At 44.6% G+C, this 20,303-nt stretch overlaps 5 protein-coding genes across 5 annotated transcripts; 2 read left to right on the top strand and 3 right to left on the bottom strand.

The window, feature by feature from the left end:
• The first annotated feature begins 1,694 nt into the window (after positions 1-1,694).
• LOC131288294 (asporin) lies at positions 1,695-2,906 on the top strand. The gene has a single exon (XM_058317414.1). The coding sequence runs from the start codon at positions 1,695-1,697 to the stop codon at positions 2,904-2,906; it is 1,212 nt and encodes a 403-aa protein (XP_058173397.1).
• A 7,413-nt stretch (positions 2,907-10,319) lies between these two features.
• On the bottom strand, positions 10,320-13,704 carry LOC131289005 (myotubularin-related protein 9). The gene is made up of 3 exons (XM_058318194.1): positions 13,309-13,704; positions 11,245-12,179; positions 10,320-11,162 (listed from the first exon to the last, which is right to left on the bottom strand). The coding sequence occupies exons 1-3, from the start codon at positions 13,456-13,458 to the stop codon at positions 10,460-10,462; spliced, it is 1,788 nt and encodes a 595-aa protein (XP_058174177.1). The 5' UTR covers positions 13,459-13,704; the 3' UTR covers positions 10,320-10,459.
• Positions 13,705-14,505: 801 nt separating this feature from the next.
• LOC131289006 (peptidyl-prolyl cis-trans isomerase D) lies at positions 14,506-15,940 on the top strand. Its single transcript, XM_058318195.1, has 4 exons — positions 14,506-14,640; positions 14,726-14,973; positions 15,038-15,355; positions 15,426-15,940. The coding sequence occupies exons 1-4, from the start codon at positions 14,550-14,552 to the stop codon at positions 15,909-15,911; spliced, it is 1,143 nt and encodes a 380-aa protein (XP_058174178.1). The 5' UTR covers positions 14,506-14,549; the 3' UTR covers positions 15,912-15,940.
• A 217-nt stretch (positions 15,941-16,157) lies between these two features.
• LOC131286855 (histone acetyltransferase type B catalytic subunit) lies at positions 16,158-17,983 on the bottom strand. Its single transcript, XM_058315858.1, has 3 exons — positions 17,852-17,983; positions 16,951-17,740; positions 16,158-16,869 (listed from the first exon to the last, which is right to left on the bottom strand). Exons 2-3 carry the CDS (start codon positions 17,734-17,736, stop codon positions 16,384-16,386), a joined length of 1,272 nt encoding a protein of 423 aa, XP_058171841.1. The 5' UTR covers positions 17,737-17,740; positions 17,852-17,983; the 3' UTR covers positions 16,158-16,383.
• Positions 17,984-19,288: 1,305 nt separating this feature from the next.
• Positions 19,289-19,856, bottom strand: LOC131288264 (CDC42 small effector protein homolog). Its single transcript, XM_058317384.1, has 3 exons — positions 19,650-19,856; positions 19,461-19,567; positions 19,289-19,376 (listed from the first exon to the last, which is right to left on the bottom strand). The coding sequence occupies exons 1-3, from the start codon at positions 19,789-19,791 to the stop codon at positions 19,368-19,370; spliced, it is 258 nt and encodes an 85-aa protein (XP_058173367.1). The 5' UTR covers positions 19,792-19,856; the 3' UTR covers positions 19,289-19,367.
• Between the last annotated feature and the right edge of the window lie 447 nt (positions 19,857-20,303).

Below are 20,303 nucleotides of genomic sequence, written 5' to 3'. Positions count from 1 at the left end.
GGCCAATGTTCCGAAAACAACTATTAAAACTTACCACTATTCAAAAAATGGGCCGGGGTTCGGTTTCTGTGAATCTGTTGGCTACAAAACACACACACACAAACTTCCCCACAACTGGGGCTGTGATACAAGTGGTATCAAAAATTCATTGCCATTCCCGGTTGCCGGCAAACCGACCACCAATCTATCGCCGTTGCGGCCACAAAACACTTATTACGGACCGGAAGGATTTCTAACCCGACAACGACGCACTAAGGCGCAATCGACATCATCGTCCGGCGTTGGTCGGATGATAATTCAATCCCAAACCACCCCTCGGGGGGGTGGATGGCCCGCGAATCGATGACCTGATTATAATGATGTGTCGTAGGTTGAAGTGAGCCGGTGAGCTCCAGAAAGGTGGACGTCGCTTGCGCGTTAAAACGAGTTAAACATTCAACCACGTTGCGAACGTTGCTTTTAGCATTTTCCTTAATTATTTCATTAATTTGTATGTTTGATTTTTTTTTTTTTATTTTCCGCGAGGGCACTACCAAGCCCATCTGCGCACATTTTTGAGCGAAATAATGAACATAATTGAACACGAAACATTGTATGAGAATATGGGACCTGAAATTTGATGGATTCTAATGGACCATGAAAGTGCTGATGTTCTCGCGGGAAATCACGCGGAAGGACGGTACGAAAAATGGAGTTCCCAAAATCACTTCAAGCGATTTATGGTGGAAACTTCAAACGGGGTCATGCATGTTCATTTCCCGTTTCCCTGCCATGGACAAATTGAATTGTCCGCCTGCACCGTTGCGGTACCTACTGTGACAAATTATATGGCCAATGGTCAGATAACGTGGTCAACCGGGGCAAAATTAATGGCCGAGGAAATGGATTTCATGAGGAACCAAAAAAAAAATGCAATGGCCAAGGAACCAACCAAGTTCGTAGAATTTATACTTAAACAAATAATAATATACCTTCTTTATCGGCAGGTAATAAATTCTAATGGGGCCAGTCTTACAATAATGGATAATTTTACTGTACATATAAAATGTTTAAATGACAAATAGAGGTTCACATTTCAACACTACTGCTTGGTTAACTCTAGAACTCGTTACTTTTCGGTACTCCAATAGCGGCGAGAAACAAGTTATCAAGCAAAACATAAGTAACATTCGAAGAAAAACTTTTAGACCAGAAAAAGGTTTGTGGCTCGATTGCATGAAAGCAATGAAATGTTTTTCTAAGAAAAAGTATTTAATTTTTTTTAAATATATTTTTACGACAAAAACTAACGCCGCAACGTGACCTAAAAGTTGCACAATTCAGAACATTCCATAGTTTGTTCCCATCCCATGTTTTTCTTCGTTCATTCCGTACGCGAGCACTCTGTTGGTTTGGGCGGGGTGTGTTACTATGAAACTTTGGAAATTATCAAAGTTTTGGAAAAACAAATTCCTCCCTGTCGTTTTCCGTTTACACCGAGCTCGTACAGTAAATGCAGGGTGAAGATAGCCACTTAAAACGGTCAAAAAATAGTCAACAAATGTACATAACAACAGCTGGTTGCAGATCACATAATTCTAACAAAAATTGGCGAAGTTAAAACGTTTTTAACAGATCGCACTAAAGCATCCAGTTTTCAAGTAGATTCCAAGCAAACCCTCCTTTTTTAAGAAGAAAAAACTCTTTTGTTTCAGATGGCGAAACTCCGAAGGATTAGTGCGCCGTTGGTTCCGCTGCTGCTTGCCCTCCTGTTAGCTACGCTAACCGTGGCGGACGATTGTGGCCCACACTTCAAGGGACGGTGTAGCTGCGGCATGCAGATGTACAACTTCCGCCCACAGTACGTGGTCAACTGCACCAACACCGGCTTCCGGGATACGATCATGCTGGAGCACCTGCCGCTGCAGACGGAGGTGGTCATCTTCAACGGCAACGACGTGGCCGAGCTGCCGTGGAACGTGTTCGGAGCGCTGAACGATCTCGTCAACCTGACGATCGTCGACATGAGCAACAATCGCATTCGCGAGATCCGCGGCAAGTCGTACCATCACGTGTCGAACGTGCGCCGGCTCATCCTGAACCACAACAACCTGAGCATCTCGCGGTACGACGACGAGGAGTACAACCACCATCATCCGCGCGTCTTCTCCAACTTCGTTAACCTGCAGGAGCTGCACCTGACGAACGCGTTCGCGGACAACACGTCGGCGGAGCTGTCGGCCGACCTGCACGACATCTTCGTCAGCAGCAACCTCACCAAGCTGGTCAAGCTGCACCTGGAGCAGAACGAGATCGTGCAGTTCAACGACAAGCGCGTGTTCTGCGATCTGCCCGCCCTGCTCGATCTGCACCTCGGCGACAACATGCTGACGGAGCTGAACTTCAACCTCAGCTGCATGCCCCGGCTGCGCTTTCTCGATCTCGAGCGCAACCGGTTCGAGCTGGTGCGGCCGCGCGATCTTGCCCTGCTCGACGACGTGCAGGCCGAGCCGAATCGCACCGTGCCGCTCACGGTCGACTTCACCTACAATCCGCTCGTGTGCGATTGCGCCCTGCTACCGCTGATCGACTGGCTCGATCGGACGAAGGTGACCGTGCGCAATCTGGATGCGCTCGTGTGTCTGCGCAATCGGCAGGAGCGCGAACCGATCCGCACGCTCAACGTCGGACGCTGCCGGAAGCTGCGGACCGGCGGTGGTGCTGGAACCGGCCCGGATGGACACACCGGGACGCTGCTGTTCGTGCTCGTGTGCCTCAGCTGCGTGCTGCTGGCACTGGTCGCCGGGCTGCTGTACGTCAGCAAGGACAAACTGCGCGGCCTACTGACACCGGTCGTCGACCACGTCTCGAAGAAGGTCCACTACACCACGATCAAGGACGAGGAAGCGCCGGAGCAGTACGTGTGATGCAGTGCCGGGCGACCCATCCATGGGCGTCGACCGGAGCACATCGTCTAAGGTGGCAGAATCTCTTCCCCTTCGCAACGAACGAAAGGTTTTCTGAGGCAGCTAGCGTCCAACTCATCAACAGCTGGACGATCGACGATCATAAGACGGTGTACACAAGAGTGAAATGTTGGTTGGGTGCGTACGCTAACGTTGAATTCAACTCATCCAGTATATAGTTAATTACTTTGACACGTTCCGAAAGACCGTCAATCGAAACCCAGTCGTGGCGCTAGAAATAATGGAGCAGATAAGCGAGAACTATATATAGAGATAAAAAAAAAGATATATGTTTCCAGTTACGATAGGACTAAACTAAATAGTTGAACGAAACAAACACTGTTTTAAAAAGACTAAACCAAATTGTTACATCGATGATGTGCTGACCCCCCATCCCTTCCTCGTGCTGAGATGCGCTTTCGATGAGACCGTACGCGGAACCGGAGGCGGCACATGGGGAGCGCGCGCGTGTTAGCCCTGTGATTAACTATTATTAACCTAGTGTTTTGTATTTGTATCGCTTTTTACGGCTTTTCATTTTAACGTCAGAAATTGGGTACTGCTTAAAATTTAGCTTTGAAAAAAAAGACATGTGGTGTGAGTCTCTGGTTTTTGTTTTAACTATTTTTTTCCAATTCTGTGCATCATCTCAACTCAACAACTCTCTCCTCTTCGGGAATCTTTCTATTGATTTACGTACGATCGATTCATCATTTCGCACAAACTTAACGAACAAAATCGGAGCATATCAAAGCAGTAATGAAAACATAATAATTAGTTCATAAAACAAAGTAGCCCGATTAAAACACAGTACTGTACATATGGAAACGAGTGTTTGCGGAAGAAGAAGGGACAAGAATCGTGGGGGCAAAAACGTTAGATGTTGAACGTCGTAATGGTTATCAGAAAAAAAAACAGTTTCTACAGTTGCGATGGTTTATATGAAAAGAAAAAAGGAATTGTTTGAAAAAAGCTATAGGCTTAGAGTCCCGAAAAGCAAACGGCACAGGACTTGAGAGAGAGTGAGTGTGTGTGTCTGTATGGTCTATATAAGTAGCTAATATTTGTAAGGTAGCAGAGCGCAGTTTATCTGGCAATAAAAAAAAACAGCAACAACTAACACATCTGTTGTTTCATTTCTCCTATAACCAGCAGCAAACGAGACAAATTTAAATCTTCAAGGTTAATATGCGTATTCATTCAATCGTTCAATAAAGAAGAACTCACCAACGATGGAGTTGGAAACCGGATCATACCGTGGCAGATGCAGAACCAACGTCCTTTCCTACCTATGAAGACAGCAATAAAAAGTACCATATTTATCTCGACGGAATACCAATGTTTCAAAAACATGTTTGAATCGCTCGATGCTACTTACCATACGCTTTATTTTAATGTTGTTAATTACACACTTTCATAGTAAAGTGTGACTTTCACCGTACGAGGTTCGTTTTCGGTCCGATCGCAAAGCGATCATCGAAGCTGTGCGTCATATCAAAAGCTTACTCATAATTACAAACGAAACAAACATTCGACTTTATTTGATAATGCTCATCGGTGTAGAGAAGTCGTAACAATATCGACAGTGTTCTTATTCCTACAGGCCATGTTTTTTTGTTTATGGGAGATCACGCTAATAATGATAAACAAAATACGTGTTTTAGAGCAGTGTGTTGGTTGATCGATGATCCTTTTCCAGCCTAGCACCCTTTCCCCTGCTATCAGTCCTCTTCACTCACTACCGTTTTCCCTTTGTGTTCCCTCGTGTGCGCCTCAACGTACAACAACGTCTCTGGTGGTTAGTGTACAGTACATTGACATGGATGAAGATGAGTTACGAGTCATAAAATACGGGAACAAATTATCACTGTCGGGAGTTGAGGTTAAAATCCGATAATTGTTAGAAAAATACGTGCACTCATATGTTTATATTACACTTTCTCATTAAAACATCGCAAGTTACTGATAACAATAATACGGCCCGAAGTTGTAGTAAAATTGTTAGCCGAATTGATGCTCATGGTTGGGTTAATTTGTAAGGCGATTTCTTTTTTTTTTTTTGCTTTTCTTAAGAAGAACTGCGGAAAATATTGTTTGGAGAAATTATCATACCTTTCTTCGCTTATGTTCCCCGATTGCTTCACGTTACGCACGCAATGATTGCTTGTACGCCAATTAGAGGAAGAAAAAAAAAATCATACATATTTTTAGCCAATTTTGTCGGTTGTAGAGCGCATAGCGTACGTTTGGCGAAAGGCGAATGAATGCTTGATTTTAATTTATAATTGCGGTTTTCGCGGGGCTCGAAAGTATATATATATTATTGCGTGTATTTTTGTTAAGCTTTCGGGCGCGCTCATGTCTTATTAGTTCACTTTTCACATTGCCGAATTGACACTGAATTACAGAGTGATATTGTTCAGGGTGACCATTACTGCCATTAACACACGCTGGGTTCTCTCCTGAGTTCTACTTTCTTCTTTTTACCTAGCTAACTTCCTCTGACCCCTCTAATTAACGCCTTGTAGTTGTTGGACTTTAAACTGATCCTATGGTACACATTTGACGCTACCCTAGCCAAACCTAGCATATGCCTAATACGAATATATTTACTTCAAGTGTCTTTTATCCTTTTTCGAGCATCTATTTTTCTTCCGTACAAGCGCTTAATTCACATGTCCGTGTAGTCCTTTGGAACTTTTGTTGTATGTCTACCCATTGGAATGCGATTGAAAAGCAACTAGGATTGCGAGTAAGTAAATAAATGAATGTTTAGAACTAGTTTAAAGATGATTATGGTGCCAAACCTTTTAACTATTTATGGGAAACTAATGAAACCGAGCTCATGAGTACCAAGCTGCATTTCAGTTTTGTCGTTGGTGAATGAATGAAACACTTAAAATACTGAACGTCATGTGTCGTTTCTAAACGTGGATTGGATTGAATAAGCACATAACCAATATTCTCAGGTACCTATCAACCAACAGCTTAGAGTACACCGAAGGTGTGTGAGCATACGTTGTTTCTCGTGTATCAACAGAACTACTAAAGAGATCACACCAGATAAGCGGAAACAAAAACAGCCGATGGTTGGTATGGCAACAAGTCGTGCATGACAACAACTCGCTAGCAAACGTGGAAGAAGCCTACTATTTGAGGAGCTTCCTCGTGGGGGAGCCGCTGAAAATAGTAGAGAGCTATCCAATAGCAGAACATACGTATGAAGTTTCATGGGAAGCATTGGTGGACAGGTATGCCAACAAATACCACACACCAACGAGCTTATACTATATCCCCGAATCTAAAACGCCACTGTCGAGACCATCCACGGACTGATTAACTGCTGCGAGACTCAAGTGAAGGTGCTGGCTCAGCTGGGGGAGGATCCATCTCATTGGAGAATCCTTTTAACACAGATTGTCCTGCTGAAGCTAGACGGTAAGACGCAGCTGGACTGGGAGAAGTTAGTGTTAACGGATCCAACTGCATCATTCCCGGAGCTTATGAGGTTTCTGAAAAACGAAACCAGGCTTCTCGACGCGGTCGAAGAAAATAAGCCTGTGGAGCCAGTAGCACCCAGACGGAAGCCGCTGAAGATGGCAGTACATCTGGCCGCAGAGAATAAGCCTCAATCGCCCTGCGTAGTCTGCGCGCAACCACACAACTTACCAAAGTGCGACGATTTCAGGCGTCTTCCAGGCGATTGGAAGATCGAAATTGTGCGCAATAATAAGCTATGCAGCAACTGCCTGTCGCCGGGGCATTTCTGCAGGAGCTGTTTCTCCAAATTTCGATGCCAGCAGTGCGATAAGAAGCACCATACAGTAATGCACGGCATTGGTCCGTTGGGCAGTACATCGCCAGATCCATCATTGCCAAACGTTGTCGTTTCAGCATCAGCCACATTCGCAAAGGAAAACAATATGTATCAGCCGATGACGACTGCAGTGGTACATATTCGCGGCGTGATACAGCGGAAACGATAGCCAGCCGATAGTTGTTATGGCAACAATATTATCAGAAATTTTTGAGGTTGTTTATCTTAATTTATTTGAGCTCGCAACCGAAGTCGAAGTGGAAAGATCTAAAAATCTTCATGCCACGAGCATAGTGAAAGAGGCTACTGGAGATGATCTCCACTCCTTTGATAGAGGAGCGTACTTAAGGACGTTGGAAAGCTTTGCAGGAAACCAAGAAGCCTTTATCAAAGGACATATCAACCAGCAGCTTAAGATACCGTTTAGGTGAATACTTAACTACTAAATAAACCACACCAAACAAGCGGAAACAAAAACAGCCGATGGTTGTTATGGCAACAATATTATCAGAAATTTTAGAGGTTGTTTTTTAAGTTTAATTAAGCTAGCGTAACCGTAGTCGCAGTGGCAGATCTAAATCTAATCTAATCATTCATGCCACGAGCATTGTTAAAGAGGTTACTGGAGATTATCTCCGCCCAATTGATAGAGGATCGTACCTTAGGACGATACGTACCTCCTTTACCTAAGGACGCTGAAAAGCTTATGAAAGAAAACAAGAAGCCGTTGTCGAAGGACATATTCAACGAGGAGCTTTGGGTATCGAAGGTGTGTGAGCATACGTTCTGTTTCTCGTGTATTAACAGAACTACTAAAGCGACAGCACCACATAAGGGGCACAACAGCTACTACCAATGGTTGTTATGGCAACAATATTATCAGAAATTTTAGAGGTTGTTTATCTTAATTGAATTGAGCTCGTAACCGCAGTCGTAGATCCAAAGATCTTCATGCCACGGGCATAGTGAAAGAGGTTACTGGCGATGATCTCCGCTCAATTAGTATAGGAGCGTACTTAAGGACGTTGAAAAGCTTTCCAGCCTTTGTCAAAGGACATATCAACCAGCAGTTTTGGGTACACCGAAGGTGTGTGAGCGTACATTCTGTTTCTCGTATATCAACAGAACTGCTAAAGAGGTCACACCAAACAAGCGGAAACAAAAACAGCCAATGGTTGTTATGGCAACAATATTATCAGAAATTTTAGAGGATGTTTATCTTAGTTTAATTGAGCTCGTAACCGAAGTCGTAGTGGACGGATCTAAAGATCTTCATGCCACGAGCATAGTGAAAGAGGTTACTGGAGATTATCTCCGCTCAATTCGTAGAGGATCGTACCTTAAGGATGCTGAAAAGCTTATGAAAGAAAACAAAAAGCCATTGTCGAAGGACATATTCAACGAGGAGCTTTGGGTATCGAAGGTGTGTGAGCATACGTTCTGTTTCTCGTGTATTAACAGAACTACTAAAGCGACAGCACCACATACGGGGAACAACACAAACTACCAAGGCTTGTTATGGCAACAATATTATCAGAAATTTTAGAGGTTGTTTATCTTAGTTTAAATGAGCTCGTAACCGAAGTCGTTGTCGAAGGACGTATTCAACGAGGAGCTTATGGTATCGAAGGTGTCCTATACCCTGAACTCATTTTTGAGAATACAGGTGGAGGGGTAGAAGGTATAAATAGCAATACTAACACTGATGCTTTTGATGATGCCGAAGATGCAGAACATAGCAATCAAGATGGTGTTCAAGAGTCAGCTGAAGGGTTTTGAATAGAAGCTTATAGCTTCTTAGATTCTTTTAAAACTTTGCAATAGGCTTTGAGATATTTGGGGACTGTATGACTTTTTTCCTGCAATTTTCTGAATTTGATGCTGGCCATTTTAAGGAAGTTCGGTCACGACGATCTTTCTAAGGATGGTGGCCTTCCTCTTTTTAAAAGTAGCGCAGCGCAATTTTGGCCAAATCTTTTTAAAGTGAAAGAATTACCCGAATGTCCGGTGATGGTTGCCAGTATATTTTGCGGTCAAAAAAAAAAACCCCAGACAACTTGGACCCATTTTTGCGGCCACTCGTGCAGGAGTTGAACATGCAATTAACAGGTATCAACTTTAGCGAAGAAATAGTGCAGGTACGTGTGAGTGCTTTTATCGCTAACTTTGGGTGTCAGTTGTGAAATCCTTTTAGGCCTTTTGAACAACAAAATGCAAAACTTTGATCGGTGGTACAGTAACCAAAAGAACAACATTTCAAAGGAAGCGGTCGGAAACGATCCTAGTAGCTTAGAGGAAATAATAAATAAATTGACAGAAAAATGTAGGAAGAAGAGAACACCTGAAATGGTAGTAGCACAGCTTAACGCAGCAAAACAAAACGGTTCCATTGAGGAATTCGGAAACGAGATAGAGAGGCTCACTAATATGCTGGAAGCAGCGTATATATGTGAGTTGGGCAAAAAAGTAATCGAGTAGACATGGAAATAGAAATGGTAGGATATAAAAAGGAGCGACGAGCTGTAGCAGAGAGAGTTTTAGTCAGAGTTTGAAAGGAAAAGGTAATAAAGAATAGAGAAGCTACACCTTGAAATATTTGATGACATTAACCTACCCGCAAAGGCCGTGCGGGTAGGTTAATGTCATCAAATATTTTATAGGAAAAGTATAGGTCTTCCGGGGCGGAAGAAATGTCAGGAAAGGCCGTGTGAGTTGGGCGAAAAAGTAATCGAGTAGCCATGGAAATAGAAATGGTAGGATATAAAAAGGAGCGACGAGCTGTAGCAGAGAGAGTTTAAGTCAGAGTGTGAAAGGAAACGGATAGTAAAGAATATAGAAGCTACATCTTTAAACCTTACATATATCAGAGGAAGTTTCAAAGATATTGGCTCACAAAAAGGCCACAAAAACAGAGCTTAAAGCATTGGCCGATGGTATGATGGACATCGAAACACGTTGTGTCATTCGATCAAGACAATTCGAAAAGCTCGCTGACGCAATTGAAGTAGCCGTCGAATTGGACAATGGAAAGTCATATGCACAGGTATTGGCGGCTCGCCAACAACAAACACAGACTAGAAGACAAGACTCAGATAACGCCAACTCCAGCACAGGGAACAGAGATCGTTGGTACCCACAAAACCAAAGATACCAACCCAACTATCAGCAAAGAGGGTATGGTAACGGTTACAATAACAGACGAGGTTTGAGGCAAAACGGATACGCTAACACGAGAAACGACAGGCGTCCGTCTAATAGAGACCAAAATAATGGTCGCAACAACTAAGGGAAAGGGCTTCCATGATCCGCGGCGCCAGAGTTGCACCAGTGAAGTCAACATAAGAAAATGTATTTCGGAGCAACACGTATGAGTTGTAAATAAGTTAAGTTATGCAAATATACGAAAACTTCTACAAAAATTAATTAAATTGTGGCTTTGGTGGCAATTACCATCTTTAAACACGTTCTAAGAATTTCATCAGCAAAATTACCTGCAAACTAGTTGGATAACTGAGTGCATCCATTTGGGAAAAAACTCAGAGAGCTTGTGCTACAGATGAATTTCTCACGGACATGTGAACTATTCGCATAACGATTAAACTTTTCTTCTAGATACGCTTGCCGTCTTCAGGCGCTAACTAACTTACTGCTATCTTTACCTATAGGAGCATAAGGCCGTGTGACTTGTTACTGGTATCTACTTACTCGAACCCAGCGCATCGGAGGACACACTTTCCTCGTCACCGTCATCTCCCGGATCGTCTACATCTGCATCGTGCAGCTGGCGGTTATAGTGATTATGGTTACCGCTACTGTTGCCGTTCTTCTCATTGCGAACCAGTTGATACTCTCGCTGCAACTCGGCCAGCTGCCGGTGAAGCTTAAGTACCCGGCTGCGCAAATCCTTCTCCCGGCTAATGAGCGCCTGTATCTGTCCGAATGTTATCTTCAACTGCGATTGATCGATCGACCAGCGCGTGTACAGCTCTGCCCACAGCACGATGCTGATCGGTGCCACCGACGGCCAGATGACTGCCTGGTTCGGCTCGTACAATGGATTGAGCAGCGATTTGACCACTTCGTGCCGATTCAGGTGCGACCAAAGGCTTGTGGTACGGGAGAACACCTTCAGCTGTACCCGTTCGCGTTCGCAGTCGCCCAAGAAGGTACCGTACTGACTGAAATAGCTATGCTCGAACAGCGTCACCAGCAGCCGGTGGTCGTACTCGAAGCTGCACGGAAATTGCGCGTACAGCTGATAAACGCAATCTAGAAATAGCAGGAATGTGGCACTAGAACTTTTCCTTCGCTGATGGGTGGGCGTATAGCAGGAGTGCTTGTGGCGTGTTGAAAATGGATATCCCCCTTGTAACCACTCGCGATCAATGAGTGCCTGGAGGCTGTTGTGATTAAAATAGAAGAAAAAAAAAGTGTTATTTGAAGTAGTGAAAGTTGCCTGCAAGTTGCAAAACTAAAATTTACCCTCTTATGGTTCGGCAGTCTGGATTGAGGATAATTTGTACCAATGAGGTCACCACGAGTGTCGTATCCAACCCCTTGCCTCCGTGCACCAACACCGGAGCGCCTTCCTGATCCAAGCACTGTGCCACTACGCAAGCGGCGTTGAGGGCATTCAGCACGTACCCTAACCAACCGGACATTTCCAACCGGGAAAGCCACTTGTCCGGACTGCACTGCACGTCATTGCAAGCATCCATCAGTTTGACGAAACTATCCAGCAAGGCCGACACCGAGCTAAACTGTCCGATCGGCCTATTCACCTTCTTCCACTGCGAGTAGTGCTGGTCCGTTTCGGTCGTGCTGCTCTTGCCCTTACCCCACGTGTCGAAGATGAAACCTTTCTTGCTGCGGCCGAGCACCGCATTCAGAATGGCTTCGTCAGCTCGGCAGCGCTTGGTAACACCCGGTGCCGCCACCGGCTGGGCACTGCGTAGCATCGCCGCCCCATTGCCGTGCCGATAAGACAGCACCGGAAACCGGCCACCATCGCGGAAGGCAGCGGACTGCACAATCTGCTCGTCGGTGATGGAGCGGGCGACGACGAGCTTAGCGCCGTACGTAGGGCACACCTGATAAGCACTGTTAACCGTCGTCAGCCGCCAGTCGTCGCTGGTCGCCAATAGTTTTGCGAACTCCTGCTCGGGTTGGTACAGTGAGTAGCCGTCCTCGAGCATGTTGTACATGGGAATGTAGAAAAATGGGTACAACATCTTCGCCTCCTCTAGGTTCGACAGCTGCTCGATCGAATTGGAGATGTTGAAGTACTCCTGTGGGGACGCAATTTTCAGCGCAATTATACGGAGGTCCTTGCATTTCAGAATGATGGTGCCACCTTCGAGGATGTTGTTAACGATATTCGGCTTCCGTTCTACCAGGTCGATGTTTTGATGGAGTAACTGTTGGAGAAAGTAAAAAGAATGTATTAAACATAAACATATTTAAATCAAATAAATATGACAATGTTCTAACATAGGACGAATTGAAAAGATCGCTTACAAGAAAAATATTACTTACTACTTTCCTATATGCCTGATATCTGTGGTTAACAAAATGGCGGACACAGTGATTAATCATGCAAGATTTTTTTCGGGATCTTTGCAGAACGGGTAAAGATAAACTCCACAGTTCTTCTTATCAAAGCTGTAACGTTAACACAGTGGGCACATATAGCAAATTCACCATGATTGTTCTCGTGTTTCAGCACTATAAATTGAGAATGATCGGAAAATGAGGTTATGATCGGCCCACCAATTTATTTAGCTTTAGTTCTTAACTCAACAAAAGGTTTTCTAGTCTCTTCTATGCCCTGCTTGTGTTTTACATCAACATTTTATTCTGAACCTAATGTTCAATATTTAAAAAAAAATCGACGAGTAACATTCCTTCATTTAGCAACACTTTTAAGGAATCTTCAATCGGTGCAAATTCTGCCATTGCTTTCGCCTTCTGTAGGCAACGCTAACCTAAAATAGATTGCACATGGTGTACCAACATAACAAACTGCAGTTCTGTTATTCCTTCCAGCACAAAAAAAATTGCATATGTCCGTCATCTGTTGCGTCTTTTACCGCGCTATTAGCAGATTGTACTGCTTTCCGTTTTGCTAGCGATTTGTAGCAAACCATCGACGGCGAGCGAGCAGTGCTTTCACGTTCAATCATGTCTCGACGATATAGAACAAGACAAAACAGAGAAATTAAAATACGGAGTCAGACGGCATGTGTGGCATAAGTCTGACTACTAAAAAGATACTACACTGTCGGTCCCGAAGAGCCTGTGTCCATACCAACGCTCAACGTGTTAAGATACCCAACAGATTTTTATCAAAATTCGAATTAGCCATTTGTTTTGAATAGCAGATTGAATCTGAGCCTAAAAGTTAATATTTCCAGTGTCTGTAGATATCGGACCAAATGCTGGGGCAGTAAAAAACCCTACCATATGGTACGATAAATACCTATGAAAATGTCACTGTAGATAACCTGTGCGATATGGGAAACATTTCGTAGGTTAATTCCCACTTACCCAAAGTTCCTGTGCACCTTCCTTCCTTGTGCTGAGTATAAGATGGTGACCGGTGATGCAGAGTGTCCCGTCCACGGGTCGTTCGCTCAACTGATCGTACAGCAACACACCATCCAGCTTCGGCGTAAGGATCAACTCGGCAAATTCCATTGCACGATTGACACGTTACCGGGTAACTTTAGGTCGGATGATCGACCGCAAACAATAATTTCCTTGAAGCGTTTGGTTCAACAAAGCAAGCTATTCAACCGTGGTAGCCAGCTACACTGAATTCCTAGACCAGGCTTATATTATTCATGTGCTTTGTCATGCGTTTCTGAATATTTACGGGTTTACCAGGAAATTGAGCACATTCGGAACCATCTCTTTCTAATGTGAACCTTCGATACCCGAAGCGGTGATAATACTGCAGCAGTCTTCAGTTTGATACTGACTATTTCACTGAAGTGTAAACGCCACTGTCGATAAGGGCATAGTTACTTGCATTGCTAGTCGAACTTGTTTTCCATGCAATCACTATCACAATACCATTGCTACAGCTTCGTATTCGGTAGAATAGGCGAACATATTGCAACCTTCTGCACAACGATGGATTGACAGAACACGAAACTTTACAACCTAGAAACTAGAATCGACCACGTCGACGGAATAAGGCAGGATGTGTAGAAAGTTGCGAATGAATAGGGCGCTCTTCGGTTTACGTTCGATTAGGCCTATTTTAATTAAATTACTAAGCCAGCCGTAGGCTGCTACAAACGAATTCCAATAACTGCGACCTATTCGTCTCAGCGCTCGCTGACGTCTGATGAAGGGGACTGTAACTTTCGACCTAGCTACTGTTTATAGGTACACGTTATAACAATACCAGCTAGGTACTACTTTTTTACTTAGGTACTTTTTTTTAAATCATATAGACTATACTAAATATTATCCGAGACATAGACTAAATATTATCCGAGTACTGTACCTTTATTTTACTTGAACAGTCAACAAGAAGGATATAAATAACCCACCAAGTGGTGAGCTAGAATCTTTATCTCTACTCCCTATTTAGTTACTTTTGCCATCACTACCGTTGAGCTGTCAAATCATACACAAATAAACAGCGATTATTTTTTTATTGCGAAACTGTTGCTAAACAAAACAAAAAGACATAAACAAATTTATCACAAAAAACTGTTTCTTATCTCACTATTCTACGAAAGTAAATCATTGATTCTGCATCCCTAAAGAGCACGAGAATGGCCACCGATATAGTGAAAGTACAGCGTGCTGTACATGATCCAAACAATCCATTGGTGTTTTTAGATGTAAAAGTTGGTGAGGAAAGCGGTAAGCTCTTTACAAACTTACTTATTTGATAAGATTGTTTTGTGTGGAGTGTTTTGTGATTCCCTTTTCTAATCGCACCAAACAGTGGGTCGGATAGTGATCGAACTGCGGGCGGATGTCGTTCCGAAGACGGCGGAAAACTTCCGTGCCCTGTGCACCGGAGAGAGGGGCATTGCGCCGGAAACCGGCACGCGCCTGCACTACAAGGGCAGCAAGTTTCATCGAATCAAGTCGCTGTTTATGTCACAGGGCGGCGACATCGTGAACTTCAACGGAACCAACGGTGAAAGCATCTATGGCAAGACTTTTGAGGATGAAAACTTTACCCTGCTGGTAAGTTGTGGCTGTTGTGGATCGTTCCTCACCATAAAACGCCTACTTTTTACATTGTACCTAGCACGAGGATGGTGCGGTGTCGATGGCAAACCTGGGCCAACCAGACACGAATAATTCGCAGTTTTTCATCACCTCCGGCGAGTGTCCGCATCTAAATGGAACGAATGTGGTCGTTGGGTACGTGATACGCGGCGGTGGCATCATCGGCGAGATGGAACGCCATTCCACCGACGATGGGGAACCGACGGTTCCGATTGTTATTGAAAACTGTGGACAGTTAGCGGCCGGCGAGGATTGGTGCGTGAACGATTGTGATGACGTGTTTGACCAGCTGCCCCCGTTTCCGGAGGATTGGGAACGATTTTATGACATTTTTTCGGTACGCGAGATGATGCCAATAGATGATGGGAGGTCGCTCTTCATACAACTTTTTTTTCGCTTTCTTCCAGGTCGATGAAGTGCTCCAGTACCTAACTGCAATCCGGAACGTTGGCAATTGTTATTTTAAACAGAAACAGTACGTACCGGCCAACAGGCGCTACAAGAAGGCGGAACGTTACTACAATTTCTTCAACAATCAGTTCAACAAACACCATCCCCGGACACCGGAGCCTAACGTTGTACTGGAACAGTTTCAACTACTGAACTGTCTCAACCAGGCGGCCGTCCAACTGCAGTTGCGGGAGTATTCCAACGTGGTGCGCTCGTGTAATGCAGCACTAGCAATTGATCCGGAAAATGCCAAGGCACTGTACCGTCGAGGGATAGCTCAGAATGAGCTGCGTAACTACGAGAACGCGCTGAACGATTTGGGTCGGGTTTTGCGGCAAATACCGGATGACCGGCTCGTGCAGAGCGAGTACGATCGATCGCGCAAGTGTCTGCACGAGTACACGCAACAGCAGCGAAAAGCACTTTCGAAGCTGTTCAAATGAACCAGCTATTGTTTAAATGACCCAGCTCCGGGAGCCTTGGTTATGTGTTGTCCCCTTGGATTTTTGTCTAAGTGTGTTGTTAATAAATGTTGTATATCTGTGCAAATGATCGTTGTTTGCTGCATGTTGGTAGAGCGTATACTTCTGATATTGTGTTTTCAAATGGGGTGTGCAGTTTCTGAAATGGCTGGCAAAACAAATCAATTTGGAGACCTTTCGGATTTACCCTCAGTACATGTCTTTAGATGCATTACAAAAATGTTTCCGTTTATTGACAGTAATTGAAAAAGAGTACAAATGTTTAAAAGAAAAAAAAACTGTAACAGACGTAAGACTTGATGTGAGACAAAAAAATTACAATAAACACAATAGAGATGTGCGTACAACTAAATCAGTATGAATTAAGTTAAAGAATGGTGACAGTAAAATTTAGGACTGGTTTCATGCATTCTACTCACTATTTACCACTTTCCTACGCCGAAGCGAGCAACTTTTGCAACACCAGGCCGTAGATTTCTTCAACCTCTTTGTACTCGGCGTTGAGCGATTCGATCCGTTCGGCTACACTGGGAAGCCCGCAGAGAGCAGCCGTTACGTCGACACCTCGCTTCTTGGCCCGAGCCAGGTCGCGCCGGTGTTTGCTGTAGTTCATGTTCAGGCGCTTCTTCACCTCGATCCGGTAGGCCCGGTACTGCTCCTCGTCATCGAGATCCGTCGCACCGAGCCGCAGTATTTCGTACACGACGCGGCACTGCTTTGCATTGATGAGGTGATGCTCGCGGGCCTGCTGTAGCATCTCCTTGGACAGCCCAGTCAGCAGTTTATCCTTCGTGAACGCGGGCAATGCTTTACAGCGCCTCGCATCGATCACTGAGCGGATGTGCTGGATCGCTTCGATTGGCTCCTCGTACGTAATGTCGGCCACGTTTTCTAGCTTCGAGAAATATTCGTAGGTGGTCTAAGGAGTGGAGCAAAAAAAAAAAAAAGGCAGTATGGTTAGAAAAAGTATGTGGCTTACCGATCTCTCCGTTTTACTTACGTGCTCGATCAAGCGTGTAGCAATGCCAAGTTTTTGAAACGGTGGCAGCACTAAAATTTGACTGATGCGCGGACGAACTTTGTTCGGGTACGAGTAATACTTGTATGCGGCCAGGTAACCGACGGTGGCATACCGCGGTTCGGCCGCAGATCCGTTGTTGTTGTCCGTCTCGTAGCGCTCGTAGACGGTAAAAAACTGCCAGAACGGATCGAGCTCGACCCGGCTGAATCCATCGATAAACCAGAACGAGAAAGTTTCCAGCCGGCTGTGAAACTTCATGTACTCGGTGTCGGTGGCGCTGGACACGTACACTTCGAAGGTACGTGGTTGTCCGCTTCGGCTGGAACCCCCGGCAGACGTTCCGGACGCGCCGATCGGATACTGAAACTCGTCCACCTTGGTGCCGAGCGGCTTAAAACTGTCACCTTTCGAGGCGAGCACCCGCTTAAACTCGTCCAGGCTGGTGTAGTAGCAACCGTCCTCGACGATGCTTGCCAGGGACTTTTCCACGTCGTCAGCCTTCAGGCCTTCGTTGTGCAGTTCGTCCACCTTCTTTGAGTAGCTGATGTCGAAGAACAGATCGAGCGGACCGGCCGAAGCCATTACGTCAATACGCAAGTCGCGGTAGCCGAAGATGCTCTCCGATTCGCCGAATATCTGATGAGCCATCTCCGGCTTGAACGTTAGGTCTTCATTTTCCGTGTCCGCCTCGTCCCGCACCAGCCGGAAGCGGGTGCAGTCCATGGCAAGGCTAACGAAACCCTTCAGGTTGGAAAGGTTGGACATTGTGCTACAACGATAAATTGCGCCAAAATGGTGCGTTTGTCACGGCTGCTTGTTGTAAAAGCGAACTGCACTTTTCCGATGCAGTTAGGTATTGCATCAACGTCCACGCACTTACCTGTATGAAGTAGAATCCTTTTGGAATGAAGTAACAAATATTGAATCACAGAAGAAACCTCCTTTTAACTTGAGAAAGGTTTATTCGCGAATCAGGGGAGATACAAACAGGCATCAAAAAGAAAGAGCAAATTGCAAATGACAGCTGATCTGGTTGCCATTTTGACAGCTCCACTGTCATACTGCCAGCACGGTTTAATTTGACAGTTGGTATGCTGTCAGTGTGAATACAGTTTAAATATATGGTTACAGTGCGAGATATTCTAAAACATTTGTTATTTATTATGTTATCGTGTCGAATGGGCATGTCTAAACAAACGAACGGAATGAATAATTCCAGTTCCAGTTCGGTAGGGCATCAGAACGGATGTTAGCAGTGCACAAGTTTTCCTGAAGTGGTTAGCTGAAAAGTAGGGTTAGCTTAGGGCACGACCGCGTGGTCACGCCGAGCTGGAGCTCAGGTCAGACAAATCCTAGCTGCCGCACATCTCGTGCTGTTTGAGTCAATCAAGCGGACCATGAGGTTTTTGTGTCCTGACAACGGAAGGAATCATCCCTCCCGTGGACGGCGGGTGGACATATGGCTTTTATAGCCGGTCCTAAAGGACGAGCCCCTTTATAGGAGTTCGGACAGAGTCGGTACGCCTCTGATTACGAGTAAGATATATGAAAATATTTTCTTTATTTTTTATTTGTTAGCACATTTTAAGTTTTACCGAACGTTCGGTCGTTCGGGTCCAGTTGGTTTTCTTACAAAATTAGTTGCATATTTTAACGGGCATTTTATTGACGCACAGCACTTAATATTAAACGGTATAGCGAGAGGAGGACAGTATAATAACGTCCACTAATGAATAGAGTTTTGCGCTTAACTTTAATCTATCCTTACTACCTAACGTTTCCTTTTTCCAACAACTCAGCAGCAAATCGACGGATTCGTCCCTATCCAACTGCAGTAGCATGAAACGGTCTGGTAGATCTCCTGTGCCTCTGCCCGCTAACGTTAATATGTGTTATCAAAAACTCGTTAGCTAATATCAATAAAGGAACTATTTACAAATATACAAGTATGGTGCGAGCGCATAGGATTTTGTTTTGCTCTACCACAATCTGTGCACAACGAAGTAGGATCATATCGGCTACAATTTTCCATTTTTTATCGATCGTCGAGCAAGTGCGATGGCTTCGAACGTAATTAAATTTTACTCGAATGTGATATGGTCTCATTTAAGGCACTTTTTTTGCCACATGCGGATTCTCTCTGTTTCCGTCCAAGATGCAAAACATGATCATCATTCGAACGAAATGATGTTGCATCTTGGGTTTGAAAGAACTATGCTCCACGAATGGAAATATGGTCAGAAAAATAATTTCCGCACCGCTCCGTAGTTTGTGTTTCTTCTGACTCTGACGATCGAATTCGGAAACAATTCACCAGTCCTTGGGGGATCCACATGCATCATAAATTAAACGATGTTACAATAGGCAGTGTTTTGAAGGAGTAGCTGCAATGGATATCAGCATGTCTACGGGAGAAAAGAGAAGAATGTAAAGTTTAAACACATCGCTAAAAGCAACGTTTGCGAGTTGTACGAATTAAGATACCATACCTGTAACCGGAGCGAGTTCATGTCGTAACCACCTTTACTTTGCATCTGGTTCTGTATGGCGGAAAGATGGTTGGTGGACAGTTCAACATCGTTTGATCCAATGTGGCCTAAATAAAATGGAGGAGAACGAACACATTACATTAGTTTTAGTTTCGAGTGCTGGGGGCGGATAGTAGAAACAGCACTTACCGGTGTGGACAAAGTTGGTCGGATTGCCGATCATCGAACGATCGATACGAAGGCGCTGGTGATGTCTTCGTCGCCGGGGGCTTTGCGGCTGATGGAAGCAGCAGGAGAACCACTGCAGCCAAATGTCTCCCGTGCTGGCCATCTTCTTGCCGGTAAGCGTTTGGCCGTGTTTTTGCTCCACGATGGCGGTGATTGCTTAGCGATTGGTGATCTGCAGATGAAATTAAAGGAAAGAATTATTAATATTTTGTTGCTACATTACATTACACGATTACATTTTTCTCTCTTTATATTGTATACGAAACGAACACCTTTCAATGACCGTTTCAGTTTCGATGGTAAATACAGTAGCAAAGAGCTTTCCAATTTTCCATCGCGCCAACAAGAAACCATCAAAACTGGAGGCAACATCGTTTAGGTCCGCCATAACCCTCACACAACCCGTCCACTTTCATCCACTCTCGGAAAATGTTAAACCGAGAAAAGCGAGGAAACAACAAGCAGCCCCAACCGGGTGGACAATCCATTTTCAACTAGGTTGAAGGTCGTGCAAAGCATCGAAACGAAATGGTATTTAATGGTTCGATGGAAAAAAAAGATATTGAATGTACTCAAACGGAGCGGTTGAAAAAAGCATCTCTCGAGCCTAGTTGC

Source organism: Anopheles ziemanni, chromosome 3, assembly GCF_943734765.1.
Source record: "Anopheles ziemanni chromosome 3, idAnoZiCoDA_A2_x.2, whole genome shotgun sequence".
Taxonomy (NCBI): domain Eukaryota; kingdom Metazoa; phylum Arthropoda; class Insecta; order Diptera; family Culicidae; genus Anopheles; species Anopheles ziemanni.
Note: the sequence above shows the minus strand (reverse complement) of the source record. Positions and strands in the feature narration are given on the sequence as shown.